Source organism: Rhipicephalus sanguineus, chromosome 8 (genome assembly GCF_013339695.2).
Source record: "Rhipicephalus sanguineus isolate Rsan-2018 chromosome 8, BIME_Rsan_1.4, whole genome shotgun sequence".
Lineage (NCBI taxonomy): Eukaryota > Metazoa > Arthropoda > Arachnida > Ixodida > Ixodidae > Rhipicephalus > Rhipicephalus sanguineus.
The window spans coordinates 10,660,328-10,684,373 of record NC_051183.1 but is presented as its reverse complement, the minus strand read 5'-3'; the positions used below and the strand labels follow the sequence as shown (position 1 = coordinate 10,684,373).

Genomic DNA, 24,046 nt, shown 5'->3' with positions numbered 1-24,046 from the left:
CCGGGAAAACGTAACATCGAGTAGCGCTTGCAGCAGCTCTACTGTTGAAACGAAAAGGTATACTTACACGCAAAATCTCCCTCGAAGTCGAATGAGAAAAATGATATAAATTACAACATATATAGCTCTCTCTCAATAATTAAAGATTTTGTTATCGCTGTAAGGGTGGACAGCTGGGCTAAAGTGGTTTCTGTTATAGCTATGTAGCATGATATTGGCGAACACGGACGAGTAGAAAGGCTGGCGTTGTTGGTGTCTTTCTACTCGTCCGTGTTCGCCAATCATGTTACGGCAGGATACCTATATATGTCAAACACATTTTTACACAGCAGAATTTGTAGTTAAACACTCTTAACAAAATGAAAAGTGGTTGAATCTTCGATCATAACGGTTTCATTTCGAGAACCTTTCGTGTCCCTTTTTCGATTTCCGCGTCGTCTTTCGCGTACGTCGACAAGAACGGGGCCCCGACCACTTTTGATGTCTCTTCGGGAGCCACGTGCCCTCTGATTATTCTTTCAACAATGTTTCTCTCTCTCTCTCTCTCCCAGCAGCGTAGTTAAGCTCGTAGACTATAACGAAAAACAAAAAAAGGCGTATTTGGGGCGTACTGCCACACAACAATAACCGTGTAATCTATCTCGCCTGCCTTCCTTGCGTTATCGGCGCGTGCCCGGTACTTCCCGGTCACGAATAACTGCGTGAGGCCAGAGAATATCTACCACTGTGAGGCTATCAACATGACAAAGCACCCTTGATATCAAAGCAGCGAGCACAGTTTTCAAGCATGGAAACGCAAGCAGGCTCGCCTCGGTGGTCTAGGGTTATGGTGCTCGACTGGAAGGTCGCGGGATAGAATCCCGGCCGTGGCATTTCATTTGAGGCGGAATGCTAGAGGCCCGTGTACTTCCATTTAGGTGCACGGGTTGTCCCCAGGTTGTCGAAATTTCCGGAGCCCTCCCCTGCGGCGTCCCTCATAACCATATATCCTGGTTTTGGGACGTAAAACCCCGACAGTTATTATATATTGTTAAACGCAAGAAAGCCATGACCATTATTGCTCCGTGGCCGAAAGAGGCACCCCGATTCCTTAGAGCGTATACACCTCCTGATGCTCCTGATGAGGTCTCATGCTTAATTACATCTGTAGTAAAAAAGACCTTTTTTACCACAAAAGAGAAAGCAAGGTGAGAAAAATCAGGAAGGTCAACGAGCGTCCGGTTCGCTACCCTTCATACTACACTAGAGCGGGAAGAGGGAGCGCGGTGCACCAAGTCTAGGTGGTGTTAGGTGCACACGCATGGGCTACCAAAAAATGCCTCTTCAGTTTCCCCCCGACCCCGCAGGCGGAGGAATGCACCGCCCGATTCTTGGCCAATTCTTGTAGCCGGTGTGTGCCACATCGTTCGCGATAATACGGATGTCTGCTCTGCTGTGTTCGATTACTTAAATGAAACAAAAAAGATTACCTTGTTAATCTACCTTTATTAGGGCGAAAGCCTTAGATGCCTCATCAAACGCGAAATTTGACCGTCGGCATCCCGCGTCGGCGGCGTCGGGGACGAGTAACGCAAAAAATCACCATCACGAGATGACGTCACCATATGACGTCATCATGACATCACATATTGACAAAATTTGTGACGTCACATGATGCCGTAATCACATGACATCGTAGCTTGGTCAAAAGTGGACAGATCACGGAGGCAGTGCAAAACCTTCGATCCTGTAGGCAATGCAAAACCACGCTAGGTGCACAAAGCTTTCGGAGGGTGGCGGGGAAGGAGCAATACATCGACTGACAAGAAAAAGAAGATGCCTTTCGCCTTCGGGTCGTCTTAGGTGCATGCATCCTGTGAGTTATTTTTTCTTCTTCATATTCTTGGTTCCAAAATTGCCAGCGTTTTCTAACTTCATACGTCTTGACGTTAAACATGCTGCCGCTAGGTTCTTCGCCCTTTGCGGGTGAGCGCCATCAGGAAGAGGACATTATCAACATCATCATATAGCAACTTTATTAAGTGTGATGATTAGTGGCAAAGCCACAGCAACAATAACATGTGGTGTGATACGAAGAAGAAGAAGAAGTGTTGGGCATGCGGCATGCCTGGCTGGCGGCCGTCGTGTGGCTTGCCGCTGCGCTGCCCGACCAGCTGGAGGACAACAGGGCGCTGCTACCGGGCGTCCCATGCGACGAGTGGGACGCCTCCACGGGCACCTGCTTCTTCCGGCGACAGGTATATATGCCGCCTCGTATATATTGTGCGTGTTCCGCTTATACCATAGCTAAACGCGTGCATAAAAGTCGCGCATTGCAGCGAAAACTACGGGTCATGTCAGCCAATCAGAAGAGAGAACGGCGCCTTCATAGCCCGCCAGTGATCACTCTCCGGCACGCGTGACTTAAGAGCATAGAAATTAATGCTATGATGCACAGACAAGACTAGCGCCTGCGCGCGCACCTATATAATCCGCCGCACAGTTGCACGCACGAACAATTCAGATCGGAATACGTGTGGCTGAAGACAGCGCACAGCACGAACATGTGCACGGTATTTTTCACCGTGCGAATCACCAACTAGCCCAACTTTCAGTCGTGCTGCACGGCATTTTTCTCGTACGAGTGAATTCCTCTTTCACGATACCAAAAACATCACGCTGGCTGCGAGACGGCTCTTGGTAAGCGGGAAAACGAGCAAAAAGAAAGCGTGAGAGGCGACAACACTTTGAATTTCCCGCACCTGTCGCCGTGAAGCCATAGATTTTGACGGCGTCTAATCGGCAAAAAATCAAATGCATTGTCCTCTAAGTGGGCCAGAGGTATAACATACCAAGTTTCAGGAAATTTTGTTGAGTCAATGGGGCCAAAGTACGAAAAAACACTTTGAGATCCGTGACGTCACCGTCTAATATCTCGGCGGGAAATTTTAAAATGAGGCTTTTGACATCTGGTTTCTCGTGTATTAATAAACCTATGGTGGTGAAATTAACGACCCTAGAGTTTTAAAAGCATAAATTGTCAGTATAAACTAATTTATTGCGTCACTTTAATGTAACTTTAACATAGCCCTCAAGGAGAGCCGAAAGTTCACTTAGGGCTTACCACAATTAAGCAAACGAAAGAATTCACTCAATCTTACTTGAAGATTGTGAGGGGCGTGGCGTGTTCTTGGCGGTACTGTGCAGCAGGGTACATCCATGGCCGCAGGTGGGCGACACGGTGACACTGTGGCTGCGCAGTGCCGGTACGGGAGTCGGTCGTGTCACGTGGCGGCGGCGCTACCGTGCGCTGGACGGGTCGTCGTCCCGCGACGCCGTGGTCGAATTGCGACCTGACACGGCGCCGTGGAACGTGGCCATCGGTGCCGGCGAGCTACGCATTTCACCCATCACCGACTCGGACCTGGAGCCCAACAGCTGGGAGGCCTTTGCGGGACCCCTGGGCAACCTCAGTTTCCGGCTCGAGCTGCTGCCCGTCGACCTGGGGCCCGTGTTCCGAGGCGACCAGCTCACCGTCAACCTCGAACACTTCCTCACGCTGCCGCTCGAGTCGCTTTACTTCCGATGGGACTGGGACTACCAGCCGCTGGCCACCAACATGCGGGTACGCCGTGCGATCAAGGATATAGTGTGCGCGTCAATGCCTTGGTCAGGAAAGCAAGAAGTGGGACAAAAGAAATCCCGGCTGGAATAGGTGAATTAAAATTTTAAAGCTGCAAGGTGCCCTACTCCCAGCTGCAGCCATTATAGATATTCCCACTGGATATCTCCCAGCTGGAACGTTCAGTAGTTCTAGATGATGACGGCAAATCTTTCTTTTAGAGATGCTTGCCATTAAGCAGAATAAGCACAAAGAACGGACGCATCAACGTTGCTTGTTGGGCGAGTTGGAACGAGTCAGTCATAATGTAATTCAGCGCAAAAAACAGGCAACAGACGAGCGAGAGAACAAGGACACAGCGCATGCGCTGTGTCATTGTCCTCTCGCTCGTCTGTTGCCTGTTTTTTGCGCTGAACTACATTATGACAGTTATGTTCTTTTGCAGTTTTTTTTATTTCTCGAATACAAACTACGATAAACTCCTACCTTATTCAGCTCTGAAATCTTCACAATGGACTTGATGCGAAACGTACAGTTCTTTCATCGTCCCGAACGAATATGTCCGTTCAACAGCGATTCCATGTGTACGTCAATAGTTCATATATTTACGGGTAAAATATTTTCTCTTTTTGCTTTTTCGTTTTAACCACATGGTTCCGACACTACGTACAAGTTATCCGTAGGTTGCCATATACTGCCATATATGTATATCTTGCGTACTTCCGGCCCTAGCCTAAGCGCAACTAAACTAGGGACCGTAACTAAACTTCACAGGTGAGCCGGTCGGGCCGCTCCCTGCGCATCACGGGCCTGCGGCGCAGCCAGGGAGGCTTGCTCGCCTGCTCCGTGTACTCGTCGACGGGCCTGCTGGTGGCACGTCGTCGCTTCAGGCTTCGAGAACCGATCGAAGAACCCCTGCCCGAACTGCAGAGCCCGTTCCTACTGCAGCAGCAAACCGGCGGTCGCGTCAAGCGCGGCGTACTCCAAGCCGACACCACCGACAGTCGACTACTCGCGCCTTGCACCAGGCACACGCAGTGCGGACTGCATGCCTCGTGTCGTGCGCGCTACTGCGTGTGCGGCGCCGGATACGTGGGCAACGGGCTATTCTGCTGGGAGGCCACCGCTGCCGCGGGCGGTGGATAGGCCTTTGGTTTCGCTTCAACTCGCGTGGCATCAGCCATGTCGCCATCGGCATCACGGGCGGCAATCCGTGCTCGGCCGTTGCAATCTAAGCCAATCCAAGCGAACGTATTATTGCTCACATGGTGCGTCTCTCTTTTGCATCTTTTCCGTGGTTTCTTTTTGTAGGGGGTCTCTTCGGAAAGATTTCAATGTCATGAAAGACTAGTTACGTCCTAATTAAAGCGCAGAAGCCTTAGATGAACAATTCCGAAAGTGTGCAGCGGTCGGCAGCAGGGTCCGAAACAAGTGGCTTCCTAGCAGACCGAAATAACGCTAAATGGCAGTCACGTCGCCAGTTCGAAGGGCTTCTGGGCGTCTCTAAAATTTTTTCTGAATCGTAAATAGTTTCCTGTTTCACGCTTTGATTACGCGCTACTAATAAGGCTCTCTAATCGAAGTCAGTACTTTGCCCTAAGAAAGGCAGCCTTAGAACCACGACCTCCTGTCGTCGTGCTTAGAACATGCGTTAGTGAAGTGTGCGTTTACGTTATAACTTCTTAAAGTGTGTTTACGATTCTCCGTTTGCAGTGATATCTAGGGGGAACTTCGTGCTATGAGAGGCACCAGCTGATCCGGGCACCTGCTCACCAATCGTCAGTGGCATTTCTCGGTTACTGTCGAAGATGCTGAGCTCTACCGCCGGTATGTTTCTCCCGGGCCACTGCTTTCGCCAGCGTGCATTCAGGTAAGTTATCCAAAGGCGCCTTTGTATTTGTAATTCCTAGCACGGAACTGCATGGCTGTTGCTCTGCCGTTCATGTGTTCTGCGTTGTTTGATGCACGACAGCGCCTGAAGATCGTTCAGAGAGTGGGGAACTTGTGTGTCAGCTTGCCTGGAATCGGTAAAGCTGGTGGCGTTGCCATCCTCCTCACCCTCACTTCCTTTTCCCACCCCTTGCTATATACAAGACTATGCTTTCTCTCTTTTCTCTATCATTTTTTTTTTGTCGATTTCTTTCTCTCTCTCGGTCTTTCTATATTTTTCTCTCTCTCTCTGTTCTTCTCTCGCCCATCGGAGTTATTGCATCCCACGCCGGTCAAATCGGAACATGTTGCGAAGAAGAGGACGAAGGGAGTTCATGATAGCTTTCTGCTGTCGCCACACGGCGTAACGAATAGCTTAACAGCTCTGCTGTAAAAAATAAAGAAAAGGCACAGATTGAAAGAACTGAAGCCAAGCCTTTACACGTTCCAACATATTCCCGCAGTTCGCACGATGAGAAGCCATTGAACAAGAAACGTTGGCTCCATTGAGATTCCTTGTGTAGCGACTTCTTATCAATTCAAGCCTTCATCTTCCCCTGAACACGCTTTGTTTGCCGTTCACTCGCAATACTAATGGCGAATTCCACTGGGAGATCCGGAGCGGCCGCCGAAATCCTGGAGCGAGCACTCGGATTGTACCAAGCCAAATCTGCCAGTGGAACACGTGAATGTTCCGCGTGAGGTCACTCCGGAAGTTGTTTATGCATACGTCACGTAAATTGGCTCCGGGAACTATTTCTGCTTCCGCTCTGTGCGTTTCCATGGGTTGCCGCTGCAAAGCGCACATTTCGACCCCGCAGTGGCGAAAAGCAGGCATGCCATTTTCTTGTGTTGCGCTGACAAATATGGACGAGCACATGGAAATATCTTCGATGTAGCCGATGATCTTCGGGCGTGCGCACAGCGGGTCAGGGAACGTTTCTCTGAACATAATTTCGTAGAGCACATACGGTTCGTCGTCATCGCTGGTGCTACTACCGTCAGAACTCGTTCTCTCGCTGCCGCTCAGAGCTAGAAGCAAACCAGAAGCTCGCCCAGCAGAGTCAAACAACGCCATTTTAGGAATGTAAACAAGTGCACAGGGTGATCAGACCCCGTTTTCTGTACCGGAAATGGCGTCACCGCGTTGCCGGAGTTCCGGCAAAATCCACCTCTGCAAGACGGAGCAACTCGGAACGCTCCGTCGCCGAGTGGGTTGCTCCGAATCTGCCAGTGGAAAACGCGAACTTGCTCCGAATTGACCAATGGAACGCAGATTCTCGAACGCGGAGCAAGAAAACTTGCTCCGGCTCGACCAGTGGAATTCGCCATTAGAACAGGTGGTCAGCTATAGCTACAGAATGGGTGACAACAAGACAAATTTAGTAAATTTTTTAGTGCTCCAAGACAAACCGTAAAGAGGTGTGCCTGTCTATGTTCCTGTTTACGTCTTGTCTTCTCTGCGCTAAATATTCGCTGAATCTGTGAATTGACTAGACCAACAACATGCCTTACAACAAAAAATGAAATATAAATTGAGTCCACCAGGCAGTGAAATGGAGCAATCGAGTTGCAGATTTTATTAGCATATGCAGTCTTGCTCGTTTAGGACAGCGAAAGTTGGAAACATTTTGGCAAGGGCCTTTAACCTGGCAAGTGATGCTTCAGTAACTTTATTATACTGTTTGTGTTATGAGAGCTGCCATTTGAAAAATCAATACTAGCCAAAGTGGATAGGAAGAGAAACCAAGGTCACCTGCGCATGAAATGCTTAGATTGTATTTTTCAGACCACATGGAATTGTCTAAGTAATGTTGACAAACTTGCAATACATATAGATATCAGCCTGATTACGCCCACTGCTGGGCAAAGGCCTCTCCCATGTTTCTTCATTAAACCCAGTCCTGTGCTTGCTGTGTCCACATTATTCACCCCGCGAACTTCTTAATCTCATATACCTCCTATAGGAAACTCGATGGTACACAAGAGTGTGCTTTTACTCACTGTCACGTTTTCTTTTGTACATATCGTTTCAGCACGAGCGCAGTGGTGCACCACCTGCAGAAACGATCGCGCCTGCGAGTGGTGGACAACAGCGCACTGGGTCGCCAGGCTATGATGGATGGGAAGCCGCCAAAGATCATCCAGGTCTACAACAAGACTGGCTTTGCCACGATTGGCGACAAGGTGTGCACTGGCCCCCTCAGAGCATAGGGTGCCGTTGGCAATAAGATGGCGAGCTGGGGCTAGTTGGTAGATGTTTGTGTTTAAAAATTAGTTTGAAGTGCACTGAAGATGCAGACAATGGCAGTGGACAGGACAGCGCTTACACTCAAAACTGATTCTTTATTAGTCAGAAAAAAACGGATATATACCGATACATGAAACCTCGCTTATGTGTAACAGATTGTACTTGTCTTCAGTGCGCTTCAAAGCAATTTTTGAACATGTTGTTGGTAAATCAGTTCTCCGGAAAGCTCGAACTTTGGCTGAGGTTAAAGGGACACTAAAGAGAAACAATGAATTGGTTTAGATTGATAAAGTGTGCTTGGAGAACTCTCGTGTAGTTTATTTCACTACCATAGATTTATTATTAGAGGAGAAAACCAAGTTCAAAGCTTCATTTTTAAATTTCGCGCTGAACTTTGTAATTCGTGACGTAAAAAACTTCAAAGAGCATTTAACGTATTTTGGCGCCACTGGCTCGACGAAATTTCCACAAGCTCGTTATGTGAAGTCTCTGGCCCCCTCAGAGGACAATGTAATTCGATTTAACCGATTAGGAACTACGTAGGCCCGAGCAGGTGCCGTCAAAAATATGTGATGTCACGGCAAATGGTGCGGGAATTCCAAGGTGGCGTCGCCACCTGTATTTTCTATTTGCGCGTTTTCTCGCTTATTAAGCGTCTTCGCACAGCAAGCGTGGTGTTTTTGGTATCGTGGAAGACTACCTTACTAATGCGAGAAAAATCGTTTTGCTCTTTAGTGTCCCTAGAGCGGGAAAAAATTGTGATCCACTCATTTGTAGCCTGAAGCTACAGTGAAAACCCATACAGGCCACTGACAAGCTTAGCATTAGAGGAAGAATCCTCAGAGTTCAGGATTTAAACCCGGGACCTTTTCGGGGCGTTCATAGGTGTGCCTCGAAAAGACATTGGTCCCGAGTTCGAATCCCAGGTGAGGATGAATTTTTCTCCAATAATTTCGTGCTACTGGCTCAGTGGGTTCAACTTCATGATGCCTAGGAAAGCATAGTAGACATGACTCGTAGTTTTTAGTTGAAATGCAGTGATTATGAGGTAAATGGAAAATGAAAGAGAAGAAAAAAAAATGTTGCAGCTGATGGGGATTGAACCCACACACTTCACATTCATAATTTTTCACTTCCTTTCGCTTCGTCACGAGTAAAAAAATTCTAGCCAGTTCCCATACCATGAAAACCGTCGGACAGCAAAGCTGTCGCTCCATTCATCGGGCATCACGTTTTGCTCCTAAGTTTCAGCAAAGTTTTCACTAAGGATTTCTGTGTGGGGAGGGAGGGGAGGAGAGGAGTACAAGGCTGATGCAGTCGCCTCAGCAGTGCATTTTAGGAGGGTCACACATATTTACAACAGCCAAGAGGGGACTATGGCGGCGCCTCAGAAGCCTTCGTTGGAAATGTGCATAGGGAAGCAGGACGCCAAGCTTCAAATAGCATCTTTGAAGCTGTGCATCAAAGCGAGTGAGCTCCCCGATAACCGCCAACAAGTGTCTTTTTTCTCGCCAATCGGGATGCCCTTGCAAGATACCAGCCTTTTCGATGACATCTGCTTCCAGAACAATCGCGATCGCTTGCAAGACAACTCAAGCTCGTTACATCTACTGCTACCACCTCTGCTCCTGTTACTTGACACGTGGCGATAACAAAAACACCATATCGGGTGCTAACGCACAGCACGTGCGACAAAGAACACAGAACTACAGCGCGTAGTCGCGGAACACCCTGAAAACATTGCGCAATACGATGTGCCGTGGTTCAAGGTTGCTGCGTGGGAGGGCATCCAGTTGGATGCCCTCCCACCCACCGTCCCGAAGCAAGCAGAGCAGAATTACTACAGCAGAGCAACAAGGTGCGCCCTTTCCCTGCAGCGGCCGTTTGATTTGATGAATGCATCCACAAAATCTCGAGCCAGCGTTACAACTTTTGTTTACTTTCAGTAAAGTTACTGTAGATTTTCCCTAATGGGAGCACAATTTCCCCGAGTTTTCCCTGAGTATTTCCAGACTATCTGAAATCCCTGATAATTCCCGGTTTTCTTGGTGGGTAGACACCCTGCGTCAACTCAATATTTATGAGGTTACATAACCACATTTCACTCATCTCTGATGGTGCTAGGCACTGCCAATGTCATGAGCCGAAAGGTTGTATGTAGGGGAAGCTCGCACTAGAGTACGGATTTGGGCTGGTTGGTTTGGTCATTAGTCAGCGCCGTGGTCTCGTGTCCTTTCTTGTCCCGTCTCTTTAGCGCTCTTTACAGCAAATTCTTCGAACTCGAAGGCAGATGCCACACCGCATGTGCGGAACGAGGCAACTCGCCAACTTATACGATGAAGAGAAAGAAGTGAGAGAAGCCTTTCATATGGACATCCAATCCGTGCAAGTAAAAAGCCAGAGGCAAAATAGCAGCCAGCGCCTGAGTCGTGTTTTGTAGTAGTTGTTCTTCTTTTTTTTCATTTTTGCAACGTCTCTTTGGCATTCAATGGAAAAGCATACAAAAGAAAGCCCGATGATAATCTCTTTTTTGATGCATTGTTTCGATCACTTCTAAAGTTGCATTTATCCTATCAAAGGCCTGCGCTCTTCTCTGTCATTTCCACCCCTAATAGTTATGGACAGTGCCACTGCGTGTTGATGCGGTTGGCAGCCATGTAGCGAGTTCATTGCGTGATTAAAGTCGAATGATGTCGGTGCTCTGACCTATACTGAAATTATCCCCAGCCATCAGTCTACACAATCCACAGATAAAAGGTAGGTGCTTCAAAAGTGTCGGAGGGACCCTTTAAAGGGACTGTGACTTGTTTCTTTTTGCAGGTGTTGGTGGCAATCCTGGGCCAAAAGAAGAAGGGCTTTGTCGTGGGCTGCAAGCACATGAAGCAGAAGCCGCTGGTGCCCCGATACGACACCAACAACATGGTGCTGCTCGACGACAACGGCAACCCACTGGGCACTCGCGTCCTGGTGCCCCTGCCGTCCATGCTGCGCGGAGACAAGCCACGCTACTCCAAGATTCTGGCCCTCTGCTCACGATTCGTCTGAATGAAGTGACTCGTTCGTAACCTCTGCCGAAGTGAGCGTGTGCAGCTTGTTACCACACCAGAGCATGATTTCGTGGGGTGTACAGTCGGGAAAAGTAGCCGCTGTTAATAAAATGAATTTTAGCACGCAGTTGTGTTTCGTTACTTCAGATGTTTTTTTGAGAAGTCAGGGGGATATATGGGCATCAAAAGTTGACAGCCACTCAAAATAAAATGCTGAAACTTCAGAAGATGGTGGTTTCTTCTGCTAACCAACTCTCGCATTGCATGAATTTTTTTCTCTCATACATGTGTGTACGAATACAGAAAGAAAGGCTTGGTGGGCTGGAAAGTTTTATTCTTATATGAGAAAGAGGCGACGTATAATATGCAAACGTAGGCTATAGTACACTGAAATAGTATATATATTTAAATTAATTAAAATATGCATCTTCTAGCCATCTCATTGCGCACTTTTCTTAAAACAGGCATTGATTGCTGCTTTGCTTCGTTATTTCACAGGGCTCCTTACCAATGCAGGAACATGGCAACATTTCATCAAAGTTTGTAACGTATAGCCAAAGAAGCTTCTAAGGACTCTACCACAAACACTATGACAAGGCACATTTAATTTTACTTAGCAACAATAAGCACTTTTTGGTGTATCGAACAGTGACAAATATTGAAGGTAAACATTAGACAGAAGTCTGTCTGGTTGGGTAAGTAAACTGAGATAACTGATATTTATTCTCCAACCAAAGTTACGAAGACACGTAAAAACCCGACGTTTCGGAACCAGCTCGGTTCCTTCCTCAGGGGGGACTGCGGCGGCTTGGCAGCGGCCTCTTTAAGGCACTCTCGCGGCGGTTAACGACTCTCGCGGCGGTTAACGGTTAACGGTAATGCGGGGGGTCGTTAACCGCCGCGAGAGTGCCTTAAAGAGGCCGCTGCCAAGCCGCCGCAGTCCCCCCTGAGGAAGGAACCGAGCTGGTTCCGAAACGTCGGGTTTTTACGTGTCTTCGTAACTTTGGTTGGAGAATAAATATCAGTTATCTCAGTGACAAATATTTTGCGGTCTCGAGAAAGAAGCCCTCCCAGAGATCAGTGTAGCTTGCCAAAAAAGTTGAGCTGCGGCACCGAAGCATGATAACCGCAGGTGTTCACAAGTGCTGATATATGAACGACACCATGCATGTTCACTTCGCATGAACAGTGCTAGCTCTACAAGCCAGCATCATCGCCACCATTGATCCCTGCTGGTGGGCCACTTGCATAAAGCATATTCATCGCAAGCGAGCTAGAGCCCCGTTTGGTCTTAAAGGGATACTGAACAAAATTTTTGCCGCCGAGATTTTCAGCCAAGATTGGGTGCTGAAATCAGTAGACACAACTTTCATTTCACACAGAAACTAGCAGAAAATAAGAATTTAATGCACTTTTCACAAACTGCCGCGCCATGAACTAGAGGAGGTGATGTTTCATGTAGTACCTGAAACGGGCATGTCAACGATGCCAGTTGTCGCCCACGTCTCCGAACCCGCTAAAGTTCCTAGAGCCGCCAAGAACAGCGCCGGCTGCAAACAATGCTTCCAAGCACCTAAAGAGGGGGGCACGCCTCAGCGGCTTTGTGGAAGGGTGAGAGGTGGAGAGAAGGAAGTAGCCGGACAGGAACACGTGCACCCTTCATCCGCCATGGTGACGTGACGTCACTGCTTGCGAGTCACGCTGGTGTGTAGCCACCACGCGCTGTCAATCCTCCAAAAATACAGCCAAGTGTTCAAAAACATGTGCAATAAACTACGTTTATCTTTTTCTGATTTTTGTTCAGTATCCCCTTAAGGGGAGACACGGGTCTTCTAGAACAAAAAGTCGCCAAAGAATCGACTTTTTGAAATATTTTTTTCGCAATCTAGACGTCCTAAAGAATCTATTGCTGCGATATTAACGCGTTCCGCCGAGTATTTATTTTGTTATTGCGCTCTAAAGAGAGCTTCATGATCGCTTTCGCTCGAAAACGCCCCTCGAGAGCTGAATTCTTCTACATTCCGTTTTTAGCGAGAAAACACCTCTAGGTCTGGCAACTATGGAGCTGCACGCCACCGAAAAAAAGAAAATATTCGCACGGCATTGGCGCGTTTGTACCACCTGGGGTGAATCCTGCTCTCTGATTGGACGACCGGAGTTTCGTCTGCCCGACAATGCGAGACGCCTTGTCAAAAATTGTTCGGACGCGACGATGGCTGGCGGGCGACGCAAGTTCGCGACGGCTCATGCCTACGGCAAAAAACGCAAGCGTCGGTCTCGGATACCTAAAGCAGCATCGAGTGGATCGACGGCGACGAGCTCTGCGACATGCGCCAGCGGGTGTACGACATCCACCGAAGCTGCAGCCGCGCAAGCGATGCCTGTGGCCGACGACACGTCGAGGACAATGCGCGTTGACACGCTCCTTGTTTCAGAAGCTGAGAAAGTGGCGATTGAGCATCGCGCGGAAGCGCAACGCCAGAAGCTTTCTTCATTATCAGCTACGCGCCGAAAGCAGTCGCTTATCGGAGATTCCCCAGAAGCGGCGGGGTGCGGCACCGAGTTTACGCTGCTAAGCCTACCGCTGCTGAACCAACTGCTTCGGTGCGCGAAATGCGAATTCTGCTCCGGCCCTTTGAACGTTTCAAGAGGTGACCGTGAGTACGGAGTGGCAGTTAAAATAGTGGTGAACTGTGCCGTATGGGAGATGTCAGCACCGGATGGAGCTCGCCGAGAGCAGGGGAGAATGCGACCTGCAACCCATTCGAAGTGAATGTGCTTGCTGCTCGGGCAGTTATGAGCACGGGAAATGGGCAGACCGTGCTAAACGACATTTTCTCGGCGCTGAACTTTTCTCGTCGCGGTATGCACAACAAAACCTACCAAAACTACGTAAAAACAAAGATGAACCCTGCCGCCGTGAACGCATCCGCGGGCGTCATGAGTGAGTGCGCGACAGCTGTGAAGGCCATCTATTCCGAACTGAACTTCGGGAACCCCGGCAATATCGCAGTTTCATTTGACGGGACTTGGCTCACTCGTGGACACTTGTCACACATTTGTGTGGGAACTGTGATCGAACTCTTTTCGGGATACGTGCTGGACTTCAAAGTTCTATCGAACTTCTGTTTGGGTTGCGAAATCGGCCCCAAGGACGGTGACCCACGATACAGTGAGTGGCGAGCTCGTCATAAGTGCCAAAAAAACTCTTCGAGCAAGCCTACGTTGCTGAAGCCCTCCTCCCAGTGTACACTCGCCTCTCTGATCGGAAGCTGTTGGAGCGCTGTCAACGAGGCAAAATTCAGAATTCAAATGAGAGCCTCCATTCAGTAATCTGGTCGCTTGTGCCAAAAACCAAACACGCCTCGCTCTTCACAGTCGAAACTGCTGTTGCGGAAGCAGTCGCCCGGTTCAATGCCGGAAAGAAACGTGCCTCTGAGGCCATTTTGAAGGATCTGCATTTGAGTCAAGGCAGCACAGATGTTGAAAGGTGTCTAGAAAAGGACCAGTGGCGGCTAGCGGCATGTGACAAGAAGCATACCAGAGCAGAAAACTTCAGGAATGCCATGAAGAGGAGGCGTGTGAAAGAAAATGATAGTGATTATGTGCCTGGTGGCTTCTAGAGCGAAAAGGACTTCCATCTGTTGCTTTTTAGTAGCAAGAAGAAACCTATACCAAGTCTTCAAACTTCTTTCTGAGTTTTCTCAAAATCCGTTTTTCGCCTATGTGCTATACTGTTGCCCACAGTATCTTTTGATCTTGTGATCAGATTTGAATGATTCTTGTTGCAATTGAAAGCTTATGAGTTCCTATACACAATAATACTACTAAATTATGGACTTGGTCAAGAGAAAATTTTTTATATACTGATAAAACTGATAAAAATTTTCATGTTCCCAACCATTACATTACAGATGGCAATAACTTTTATAAAAATATAGCTAAAATTACAGTAATGGCTTAGTTGTGATCCTTGATTGTTCTAAAATATGGCCATATCAAGTTTTCTAGGATATTCAATGATTAAATTGCAGAACAATTGGGCAATTTGATCATTCATTATTTATTTAATATCTCAAAAACTACTTGAGCTAAGAAAAAATGGATTGCATATCTGTTCATAGCAGGTTAAAATATACATTGCCTGAAAATTTCATTTGAATATGACAATAAACAAAAGTTTTTTTTAGAAGACCAGAGTCTCCCCTTAACGTACACCATCTGAACCAGTTTACGAGGTACTGCACTCTGGCACTCGTTTCAATGGTGCATCACTGCTGTCGTCTGAACCACCTGTTCATTCTGAAAGGTCCAGTAAAGTTGCAGGTCTAGTTGATTTTTCTGCACCCTCTCCGATGTTGATGCCACCTTGGTGCAAACGCATGGGTGGCAAGCAGAAGCACAGCAGATGACGCAGCGCAAGGACTTTGGCACCATTTAAAACCTACTTACACACATTGGCTGTGTCCATGTAACGTAGGGTGGGTGTGTGTGTGCACTTCGGAAACTAAACTATAGCCAGCTACAGCCTAACGAAAAATACAAGCTCCGCCGCAAAACTGCGGTACGCTTGTCATTCGCCTATGCATAGTGTTTCCTACAATATTTGCTAAAGGGAACTCTGGCACTGCAATTGTTCAGCCACCACAGAATTGATGGGTAGTACATGAATTTGCCTAATGTTCGTGCTTGTGGCTTCTGTTTAGAACAAACGAATGGATTATTGTGAACGTCGTGAGCCAACTTGAATAGGTGAGCCTAAAAGGTCAAGGTGGTGAAGCGGAACTGAATGTTTGTTGATATTCGTCTTGCAACAAAGCGACTGCAGGCCACACTGAGCCAAATGGAGCCGAAAGAACGAAGCTTAGACAAATCTGTGTACTAGCCATCATTCCCATGCTGGCTGAAGCGCCATACGTTGCAGCTCCCATAGACACCAGCGCCAGATTTCCCTCTAATGTACGAGGGGTGTTCAAATGAAAAGGTACGAAACGTCGTAACAATATGACCACTTACATAGATGCCTATGTCTATGGGAGAATGTAGCGCGACATCTAGTGATGCAATTGGGGTCTGTGCCATGTATCGGAGCATGCGGGGGTGCCCGCATGCGCAGTAGAGAGTGGAGACTCTTATAAAGAGCGTCGTCCAATTGACGCGGCAGTGCGTGAGAGGACAGGATGGCGTTCACATTGCAAAATTCGGTCATTGAGAAGTAGCGGGGCATTAAACAATTTCTGACAGCGGAAGGTGTTAAACGGGCACCATTCGCTGCCTGTGGTTTCCGTATGTTTGGTCCCCTGAAAAAACACCTGATAGGGAAGCGCTTCAACTAGGATGACGAACTCAAGGATGCTGTGACGCACTGGATCTCATCACGGCCACAGGAATTCTGGGAACAAGGAATTCTTCGGATTGTTCATTCATGGTATCGTTGTGATCAGGCACATAGTGTATACTTTGAATAAAGTCTTCATTTATACCCACAGTGTCGTTTCGTACCTTTTCGTTTGAACACTCCTTGTATTATTAGGAAACTCTATGCACCTATGTAAAAGAGTTGTGCAAGCTGGTTTCCTTTCGAACTCCAAGCGCTCTTTCTGTGCTAATGTAAGCACCACGCATATAGAAAACTAAAGGTTCGCCGTTCTTACCTAAAATATGACCTTTGGCTAAGCAGTGGCCTCAGAACCTCTGGTGAAACTTGCCACGACATTCAAGTTCTCGATTTGAAACCAGCGACATGAACATGTGTCTGTACGGGTACACCATTGTAATCGACTATAGGTGAAATTCGGTTCGTTGTTTTGTTTTGCACCACTGAACTGGAGCCGCAGAATTTCTCGACTTGTGCACTGGTGCGAACTGGTTCAGAGTGGTGCAGGCAAATCAGACAGACCTTATGTTTCAAACACTTTCTCAGGACATGTGGTATGGAATGTGATATTGTTTACAAGTTTTTTTAGCACGCTTCTCTTGTGCTTGTTTATATAGGGTATATAGAAGCATTGCGATGTGCACCTAAGGCCAGTAGTATTTGTTTTATAAGCCACACTGGCTTCTCATTACATTGACACACATGTGCGCGACACCTTGAAGGGCAGAGATGAGCAGGTCTGGACGTGCCTCTGTGACATTGCACCAGCTTCAGAAAGAGTGAATGATATCGAATGCAGTGCTGTTTACCTACAGGATGAGCACAGTGTGTGGTGGGTCATATTACACAGTAGACTCTCAGTAAACAGAAACCAACTGCTGCTGAAATCAAACAACTGCCTTTGATATGATTGGTTCCGTACTTGAATTCTGCACCCCTTTTCATCTCCTGTAAACGGATCATATCTCCCTTCAGGTTCTGTTTAAGGAGAGTCTACTGCACGTGGCAAAGAAAACTAATGTTACCCTTTTGTATTATGCTTGAGTTTTCATGGTAACACTGTCGAGCACTTGCATAAAATCTCCCAAGAAGCACACACGAAAACACACCAAGGGGACGCAAACGAGGTTGTTTAGTTAGTTGGTCCACATCCCGAAGCTACACTGTAGGACTCGATGGCCTTAGTCCCAGCATACAGACATTTCTTCAGTCGATGCATCAGGAAGCGACAAGTGTGCAACCACTGAGGTTCAGTATAGTAATGTGCAGCCAATCAATTGTGGGTCACGTCTCACCAATGCGATGGCAGTGTCCAAGTGCATGTGCAGCGTATACTTGACTAGGAGGTGTCAGTCCTTGACGTCGGATATGCCCTGGGGCGTGATGGCAAACATGGCTTCGGCCTCGGGTAGGCACGGCGAGTCGTAGATCTTGCAGATGCGAGTCTCCCCACGACCCTTGCGCAGGTAAAGCCTCGTGGTGGAAGCGTGCGCCATGATGTTTCCTCCAATGGGCTTCTTGGGGTCGGCAGAGAACATGGCGGCTCCATCCACCTGGTAAAACGGACATGACACTTTCATGATGATGATCATATATGGTGGCTAATGGCGCAAGGACCAGTGGGCCAAAGAGCGCCGGGACATGGTACGGTCACTGATATATGGTCACATGACATGACATGGACAATTTGTCAGACTAGGATCTGGACCCAAGCTAGGGGTAGTAGTTCGTATGTGGACATTAGATAGATCCCACAAAAAGGTAATGAATCTGGGCAATAAATGCAACAAACTGCGGCTCCATTCACCTAGTAAAACGGTGAAAGGTGCTGGCACGCACGCACGCACGCGCGCACACACACACACACACACGCACGCACGCGCGCGCACACACACACACACACACACACACACACACACACACAGAGTCAAACTTAACATGACAGCCTGTCAAACTAGAATCTGGGTCCGAGCTAGGGGTAATATAGTTGGTATGCTGACATCAGCTACAGCACACAAAAAGGTTATGAATCTGGCCACTAACTGCATCAAACAACGGCACTGAAGGTAGTGACATTACTTCTAATGCTTTCAATTTTTTTGCTTCAAATGAAACACCTGGACCTTGAAGTTCTAGAAAAAATACTTCAACATTAGTAGCTTTGCTACAAACCAGTTGCAATTTAGTTTTCCAGGAGGTGCGTCACAACACAGAAGGTGATCCCGGCAGAAAAGAATGCCGTGGCACTTTGGCACTCATTATATTGTCTACTATGCTGCTAGTCATTATGTATTGACAAGCGGACTTGTCTTCTTCAATTGCCAGTTGCAGCCTTGAAGAAGACAAACCAACTTGCCGAAACGTCGACTCCAGCACACACTCCCTGTTTACGAATTTTTCATCGCAAGGTTCCATCTTCCCCTTCCTGCCTTTTTTTAATCATTATGTAGTGTGATGTAGCAGCATAGCACAGATGGCTAAGGGAGCTAGCGGAGTCACAAAACGGTCACAATGTTACAGGATCATCACCTGGGCCACGACACTGGTTAGTAAAACCAGTTTGTAAAGAAGCCAATGCAGTGTACTGAGAGCAGCACAACAAAGTAGTACACATGAAAACGCACTATACTGAATTATTTGGGGCTTCAAGGTCGAGGACATTTGTTCGAATCAAAAGAATTAAAAGTAGGAAAGGTCTTGTCGGCTAAACTGCATCCACGGTGAAACGCAGCATCTGTGCAGAACGTATGCAAGGACAAGCCAGCAGTATTAGTGGATGGGTTCTGTCTACTTGCTCTGGTACATCTATACTCAGTTACTACCTAAGAAAAAATGTCAGCTACGCCCACAGCCATCGCTCCTGCAGAGAATGTGCATAAGTGCTCGGTCCAGTAGCGCTCACTCATTTTCGTGACGTCAAGCACTTCTCCTGTGTTTCAGATAGTTGACTTTCCCATACAGACACACGTTTGTGTCGCTGGTTTTAGGTTAGAAACTTGAACTTCCTGGTAAATTTCGCCAGGGATTCTGACATCGCTGCTCAGCCAAATGTAACGTTTCAAGTAATAATGACAAACCTTTAACTCTTAGATTATCTGAGAAAAAGTACTCTTGGTTCGAGTGGAGACCAGCTAGCACAACTGGCATTTTTGCTTAGGTTGTAACCAAGTATGGTACGATGCGACGACTGCTCACCTGAGCAACTACTTGGTTGGTGATGAGCACTGCAACGCCAAACTCGTCCGCCAGCCTGAGCAGCATTCGCAGAAACCGTGCCAGGTGCATCTGCCGCGCACTCAGCTCTCCCCGGCCAGAGTAGTCGGTGCGGTACAGTGCTGTGGCCGAGTCGACTATGAGTAGTGCATACCGGGTCTCTGCCATCATGGCTGATGCCTGCGATCCCATTGGTCAAAGCAAAGAAATTATCGGTTAGCCAGTCACCGTAACGTATGCAAACCAACTAGCCCAACTAAGAGCTCTTGTACATAAGCTGTGTTTACACAATGCCACTGTGCATTTTTTTTTTCCCGGAAAAATTCGCTACGTGACCTGAAGGTTGAAGTTAGGTGTGAAACAAGTAGTTCGTGTCCAGATCCTCTGCCTACCTACATCAAGCGTCTTTTCGTCTAGCTTCATTTTCCTACTGGTCTGGTGTCACAACTTCACAACCTATCCCCAATCTGATATGTTGTGCAGCCATTCAGTAAGAATATGTTGGCATGTGATCTATGCGTCAGTGGCGACCCTGAAAAACTCATTTCAATGCAAATAACCTGAAGCAGTGCGGAAAAACAAGGACAAAGGAACACACACAAAGGACAAAGGATGCACAAGATGGACTGACTCACCCATACCAACAAGCTGTTGCTATCATTTGAATGCATCCGTTTGTGGGCACAAATTGGCAGACGTTTTTAAAACGCTGTTCCACAGCTCCCCATAATGCTAAAGACGGTTCACCTGCCAAGTCAATTTCTGCACCACAACCAAATCTTAGATTGTAGCATACTCGATGGCAAAGGCCAGCACATTCAAGGCTCATTCACACCTCCGACTAGCCCCAGTCGCGCGACCAAGTCGGTCGCAAACCAAATGGTTGCAAATCGCAACTTTGGTCACAAAGCGATTGCTTTGGCTCAAGGCTCATTCACACCTACGACTAGCACTGGTCGTGCAACCAAGCTAGACGCGAAGCGACTGGTCGCAAACCGACTGTCTTGGCTCAGTCGCTCACTGCTCGATTTTTCAGGCGCGCGACTGCAGTCAGAAACGTCTGAACCAATCAGATGCACAGGAACAGGACGTCAGCTTATATCGCGGGGCAATAGCAACGCGAGCAGACGTGAATTCTGTGTGGCTACGGGTATAAGTCGCAGGCAGGTGTGAACGTCGGTCACATCTAGTTGCTGCTTGGTCGCCGGTCGCAAATAGTTGCACGACCGGTGCAAGTGGCAGGTGTGAACGAGCCTTAAAGGGACCCTGAAACGGTTTTTTGAAGTTTTGTCAGCGTTTAGGCAGGAGCATCCCCAAATTATTTGCACCAGAAATTAAGCGACACACTGTGTACCAAGGCCGCTACGGAATTTATATCTATACCCTTCTCCTCACCACTGCCTTGCACCCTCAACTCACAGACACCCTGACATCGCCGGCGATCGCAGCGCTCTCATGAGCGCAATCGACGGTTTGAGCTTCGCTCAGTCATGGCCTCAGATATTGTGTGCCGACGGGTTGCGCGCAGTCTCGGAGGCCCAACAAAGACGAAGCTCGCGGAGTGGTTGATATCTGCTCCGACAGGTGCCGTCACACTACCAGCAGATCTTATTTTATTCTCCGGTACGGCAACAGTCTGCAAAAGCATGCGGACAAACATAAATAATTCGAGAACGATCACCGATAAGCGTAAACTCGGACAACGTGGTTGTGTCTTCAGGGGTGAAGTTACAGCTACAAAAATGCGGATCATGGCGTTGAACGGATAGCAAGAGCGCGACGCTCATTGCAGCGACGAGCTGAAGGGATTCCTGCTCGCCAGATGCCTCACGAACATTGCACGATATCGCAGCTTTACAAGTCACCAATAGCTAGAAATTGCTAGATATGTGGTACACAACACGGCTAAGGCAATTAATTATGTCCAAGAAAAGAAACCTCGAGATAAACACTGCCGCTCAGCTCACGTCAACACGGAGTATGTTGTAACACAAGCAGACGACGCTCACTGCCCACAGGAGGTTCAGTGACGTGTACTGGACACATCGAATCAGATCAGCCGCCTGCGTGACGTCGCACTTCCAATACGACGCACACTGGAAGTGGGCGGTTTGAAAACGCGTTTGGCTGAGCCGCTGTGATCGGTGGCGATTCGCAGCTTTAAGGCCTCGTAATAAATTACACAGCTTACGCACAGAGCTTAAATCGGTCTGTAAATTATCCTTAGGACTCGCTCTACCGGCTTAATGTATTCGTACAAAATCGTCAAAAACGTTTCAGGGTCCCTTTAAGAGGAATTTCATAACAACGGCGCTACCACAGACCTGAATGAGTAGCTGTGTCTGGTGGTCCGAGTTGTACGCACGCGCATACGCCACATTGTCCAGTACGTCGGGCCCCGACAGGCCATACTTGTCGGCCACAGCGAGCAAGCGTTCGGGCCGGAAGGTGCCCTCGGTGTCGATGTAGAGGCACTTGCCCTCACCGCCGCTGTGTTCGATGGGCAGTTGGCAGGTGACGGCCAGCATGTGGCACAGCTGCGTCTTTCCCGTGCGGAACTCGCCAAACACCTCAGTGATGGAGCCGGTCTCAATGCCGCCGCCAAGCAGCTTGTCGAGCTCCTTGGAGCCCGTTGTGATCTGGACGATGTCCGACCGCTTCTGGTGGATCTCGGTAGCCGTGGTGAAGCCAAGCGGCACCATCTTGGCCGCCTCGGCGAGCAACTTGTCGGCCTTGGCCTCACTGATGCCCTTGATGGTGAGCAGCTGCTTTTTGGGCGCGTAAGCCACAGCCTCGACTGTGTGGAAGCCGGCCTCTTCGAGCTTACGGATGTCTGCTGCCCCGATGCCATTGCCCTGCATGATGACAGACCGTTCAAAGGTTACTCAGTAAAGAACAGCTTTAAATAAGGAACGTGCAGATTATAAACATTACGGAAATCGTAAGTGAAGCTCTGGTGAACCAACAAGACAAGAAACAGATTACATGTTAAAAGAGTGGCTGTGCAAACATAGACACAAGAGAGAAGTCAAGACAATACAAATGCCAACTAACAACTGATAAAGGTCTTTACATTGTAAAGAGTATAAATGCATGTAAAAATTCAATGAAAGTGCAGTTTTATACAGGCACTGAAGTGAAGAAACGTGTCCAATGGTTGTGGCCTGGCACATCAATAATCATGGTAGCTCATGCGTGAGCCAACCGTCGATTAACTTGCATAAAAAAGAAATCAGTTATCTCTCACGTAGACCCCCATGCGTGCTGCACTGATAGGCATTGCCTCTTGCCTGCGCCTGTGCAGATAAGTTTTTGTGCCTGTCTTCTTTTTCGCCATAGTGCGCCTTTTCAGTTGTTAGTTGGCATTTGTGTTCTCTTGGCTTCTCTCTTGTGTCCATGCTTTCATGCCCAGTCTTTTAACACGAATACCTATCAACTAGCTCAGCTCTTTGTTGTTCTAAACAAATCACAATAAGAAACATGCAGCAGATTTTGGCGACAAATGGCATTGCAGAACAAAGTTTCATTAAGGGCTGATGTTCCTCAGGGATCATTATTGGCGATACTATCAGCTTTGTAGGGTCTCATATTACATCGTGAAAGAATGTGGCAAGGTAAACTTCCAGAAGCGTTTTTGGCATTGTGACGAAACGTTTACGTCTTGTTATTTACTGTTGAGTAAAGCCAGAGATAAAAACGTTGCAGAATCGGATTGTAGGCCAAGTCCACTAGCTTACCTCGAGTTTCTGGATTTTCAACGGCCCAAAGCTTTCTGCCTGGTCGTAATCCACGACGTCTCTTTCTTGGACGTCCGTCATCTTGGTGCTTTGTCCAGAGTCCCAGGAACGCGGCGCACACGACGCAAAGCACGACTAAAATCGGCTGCCGATAGCTGAAACACAAACAGACACACACACGTGTAAAATAGTACACAACGCCAGCACATCCTGTTTGCTAACGCGAGCTGATCGTGTTGCACGCGAGTGCGGGATATCGTTCGTTGTTCGCGCTTCGTTTCAAATAAATTGATTAAAGTCGGTGACGAAAGATCGCAAAATTGTTCCAGGTGTGACATCAAAACATGACCAAACATCCATCCCTTTTGTAAAGGCCGAACACTGTCCGTACGGCACTTCACAAACTTTTGAGTAACTTACTTGGCACGAGCCGTCTGGTATCAGCTGCAACTCTCTACACGCTTTCTAAACTTCGCGTGCACTTTCGACCGCTGGGAAAAGGAGCTACTTACGGTGTGCAGCTGTTTCCCGATATTAAGGATAATATCGGCGCTTTGCCGAAGAAGGCTCTACACGTCGCCGCTAGTACAAACTGGAAAACAAGTCAGAACGCGAACGCGAAGATCCCGCCATTCACTGTTCAGGGGTTAGTGCGGCAAGCGGCGGCAAACGCGGGGAAGTACTTTGTCGCCGTCAGGGTCGCCACCAGACGTATGAATTTTGTATGGTGAAAGTAATTGTGTTCACGTGGCGTTTCCTTATATTCTGTCTCATTTCGGAAATAAACTTCAGTTGTAAGTCAGCGCTCGTCTGTGTTTCTTCCTGGTTCCTTGTTCTTTTATGCGCTGTTAGTCACATAATTGCATAAAGCTACAAAGGCGTTAGCAACTG

The 24,046-nt window shown here is 47.9% G+C and overlaps 3 protein-coding genes across 4 annotated transcripts; 2 read left to right on the top strand and 1 right to left on the bottom strand.

Moving 5' to 3' along the window:
- Positions 1-2,094: 2,094 nt before the first annotated feature.
- Positions 2,095-4,841, top strand: LOC119402542 (uncharacterized). Its single transcript, XM_049418751.1, has 3 exons — positions 2,095-2,237; positions 3,209-3,604; positions 4,376-4,841. Exons 1-3 carry the CDS (start codon positions 2,097-2,099, stop codon positions 4,745-4,747), a joined length of 909 nt encoding a protein of 302 aa, XP_049274708.1. The 5' UTR covers positions 2,095-2,096; the 3' UTR covers positions 4,748-4,841.
- On the top strand, positions 4,842-10,955 carry LOC119401351 (39S ribosomal protein L14, mitochondrial). Of its 2 annotated transcripts, none has more exons than XM_037668073.2 (4): positions 4,842-4,869; positions 5,315-5,471; positions 7,567-7,717; positions 10,602-10,955. In XM_037668073.2, exons 2-4 carry the CDS (start codon positions 5,410-5,412, stop codon positions 10,824-10,826), a joined length of 438 nt encoding a protein of 145 aa, XP_037524001.1. In that variant the 5' UTR covers positions 4,842-4,869; positions 5,315-5,409; the 3' UTR covers positions 10,827-10,955. The 2 variants fall into 2 exon arrangements, with proteins under 2 accessions (XP_037524001.1, XP_037524002.1); XM_037668074.2 differs by lacking the exon at positions 4,842-4,869 and adding an exon at positions 5,106-5,123.
- A 6,227-nt stretch (positions 10,956-17,182) lies between these two features.
- Positions 17,183-23,815, bottom strand: LOC119401350 (DNA repair protein RAD51 homolog 1). The gene is made up of 5 exons (XM_037668072.2): positions 23,668-23,815; positions 23,156-23,310; positions 21,743-22,273; positions 19,401-19,598; positions 17,183-17,758 (listed from the first exon to the last, which is right to left on the bottom strand). The coding sequence occupies exons 2-5, from the start codon at positions 23,234-23,236 to the stop codon at positions 17,555-17,557; spliced, it is 1,014 nt and encodes a 337-aa protein (XP_037524000.1). The 5' UTR covers positions 23,237-23,310; positions 23,668-23,815; the 3' UTR covers positions 17,183-17,554.
- Positions 23,816-24,046: the final 231 nt, after the last annotated feature.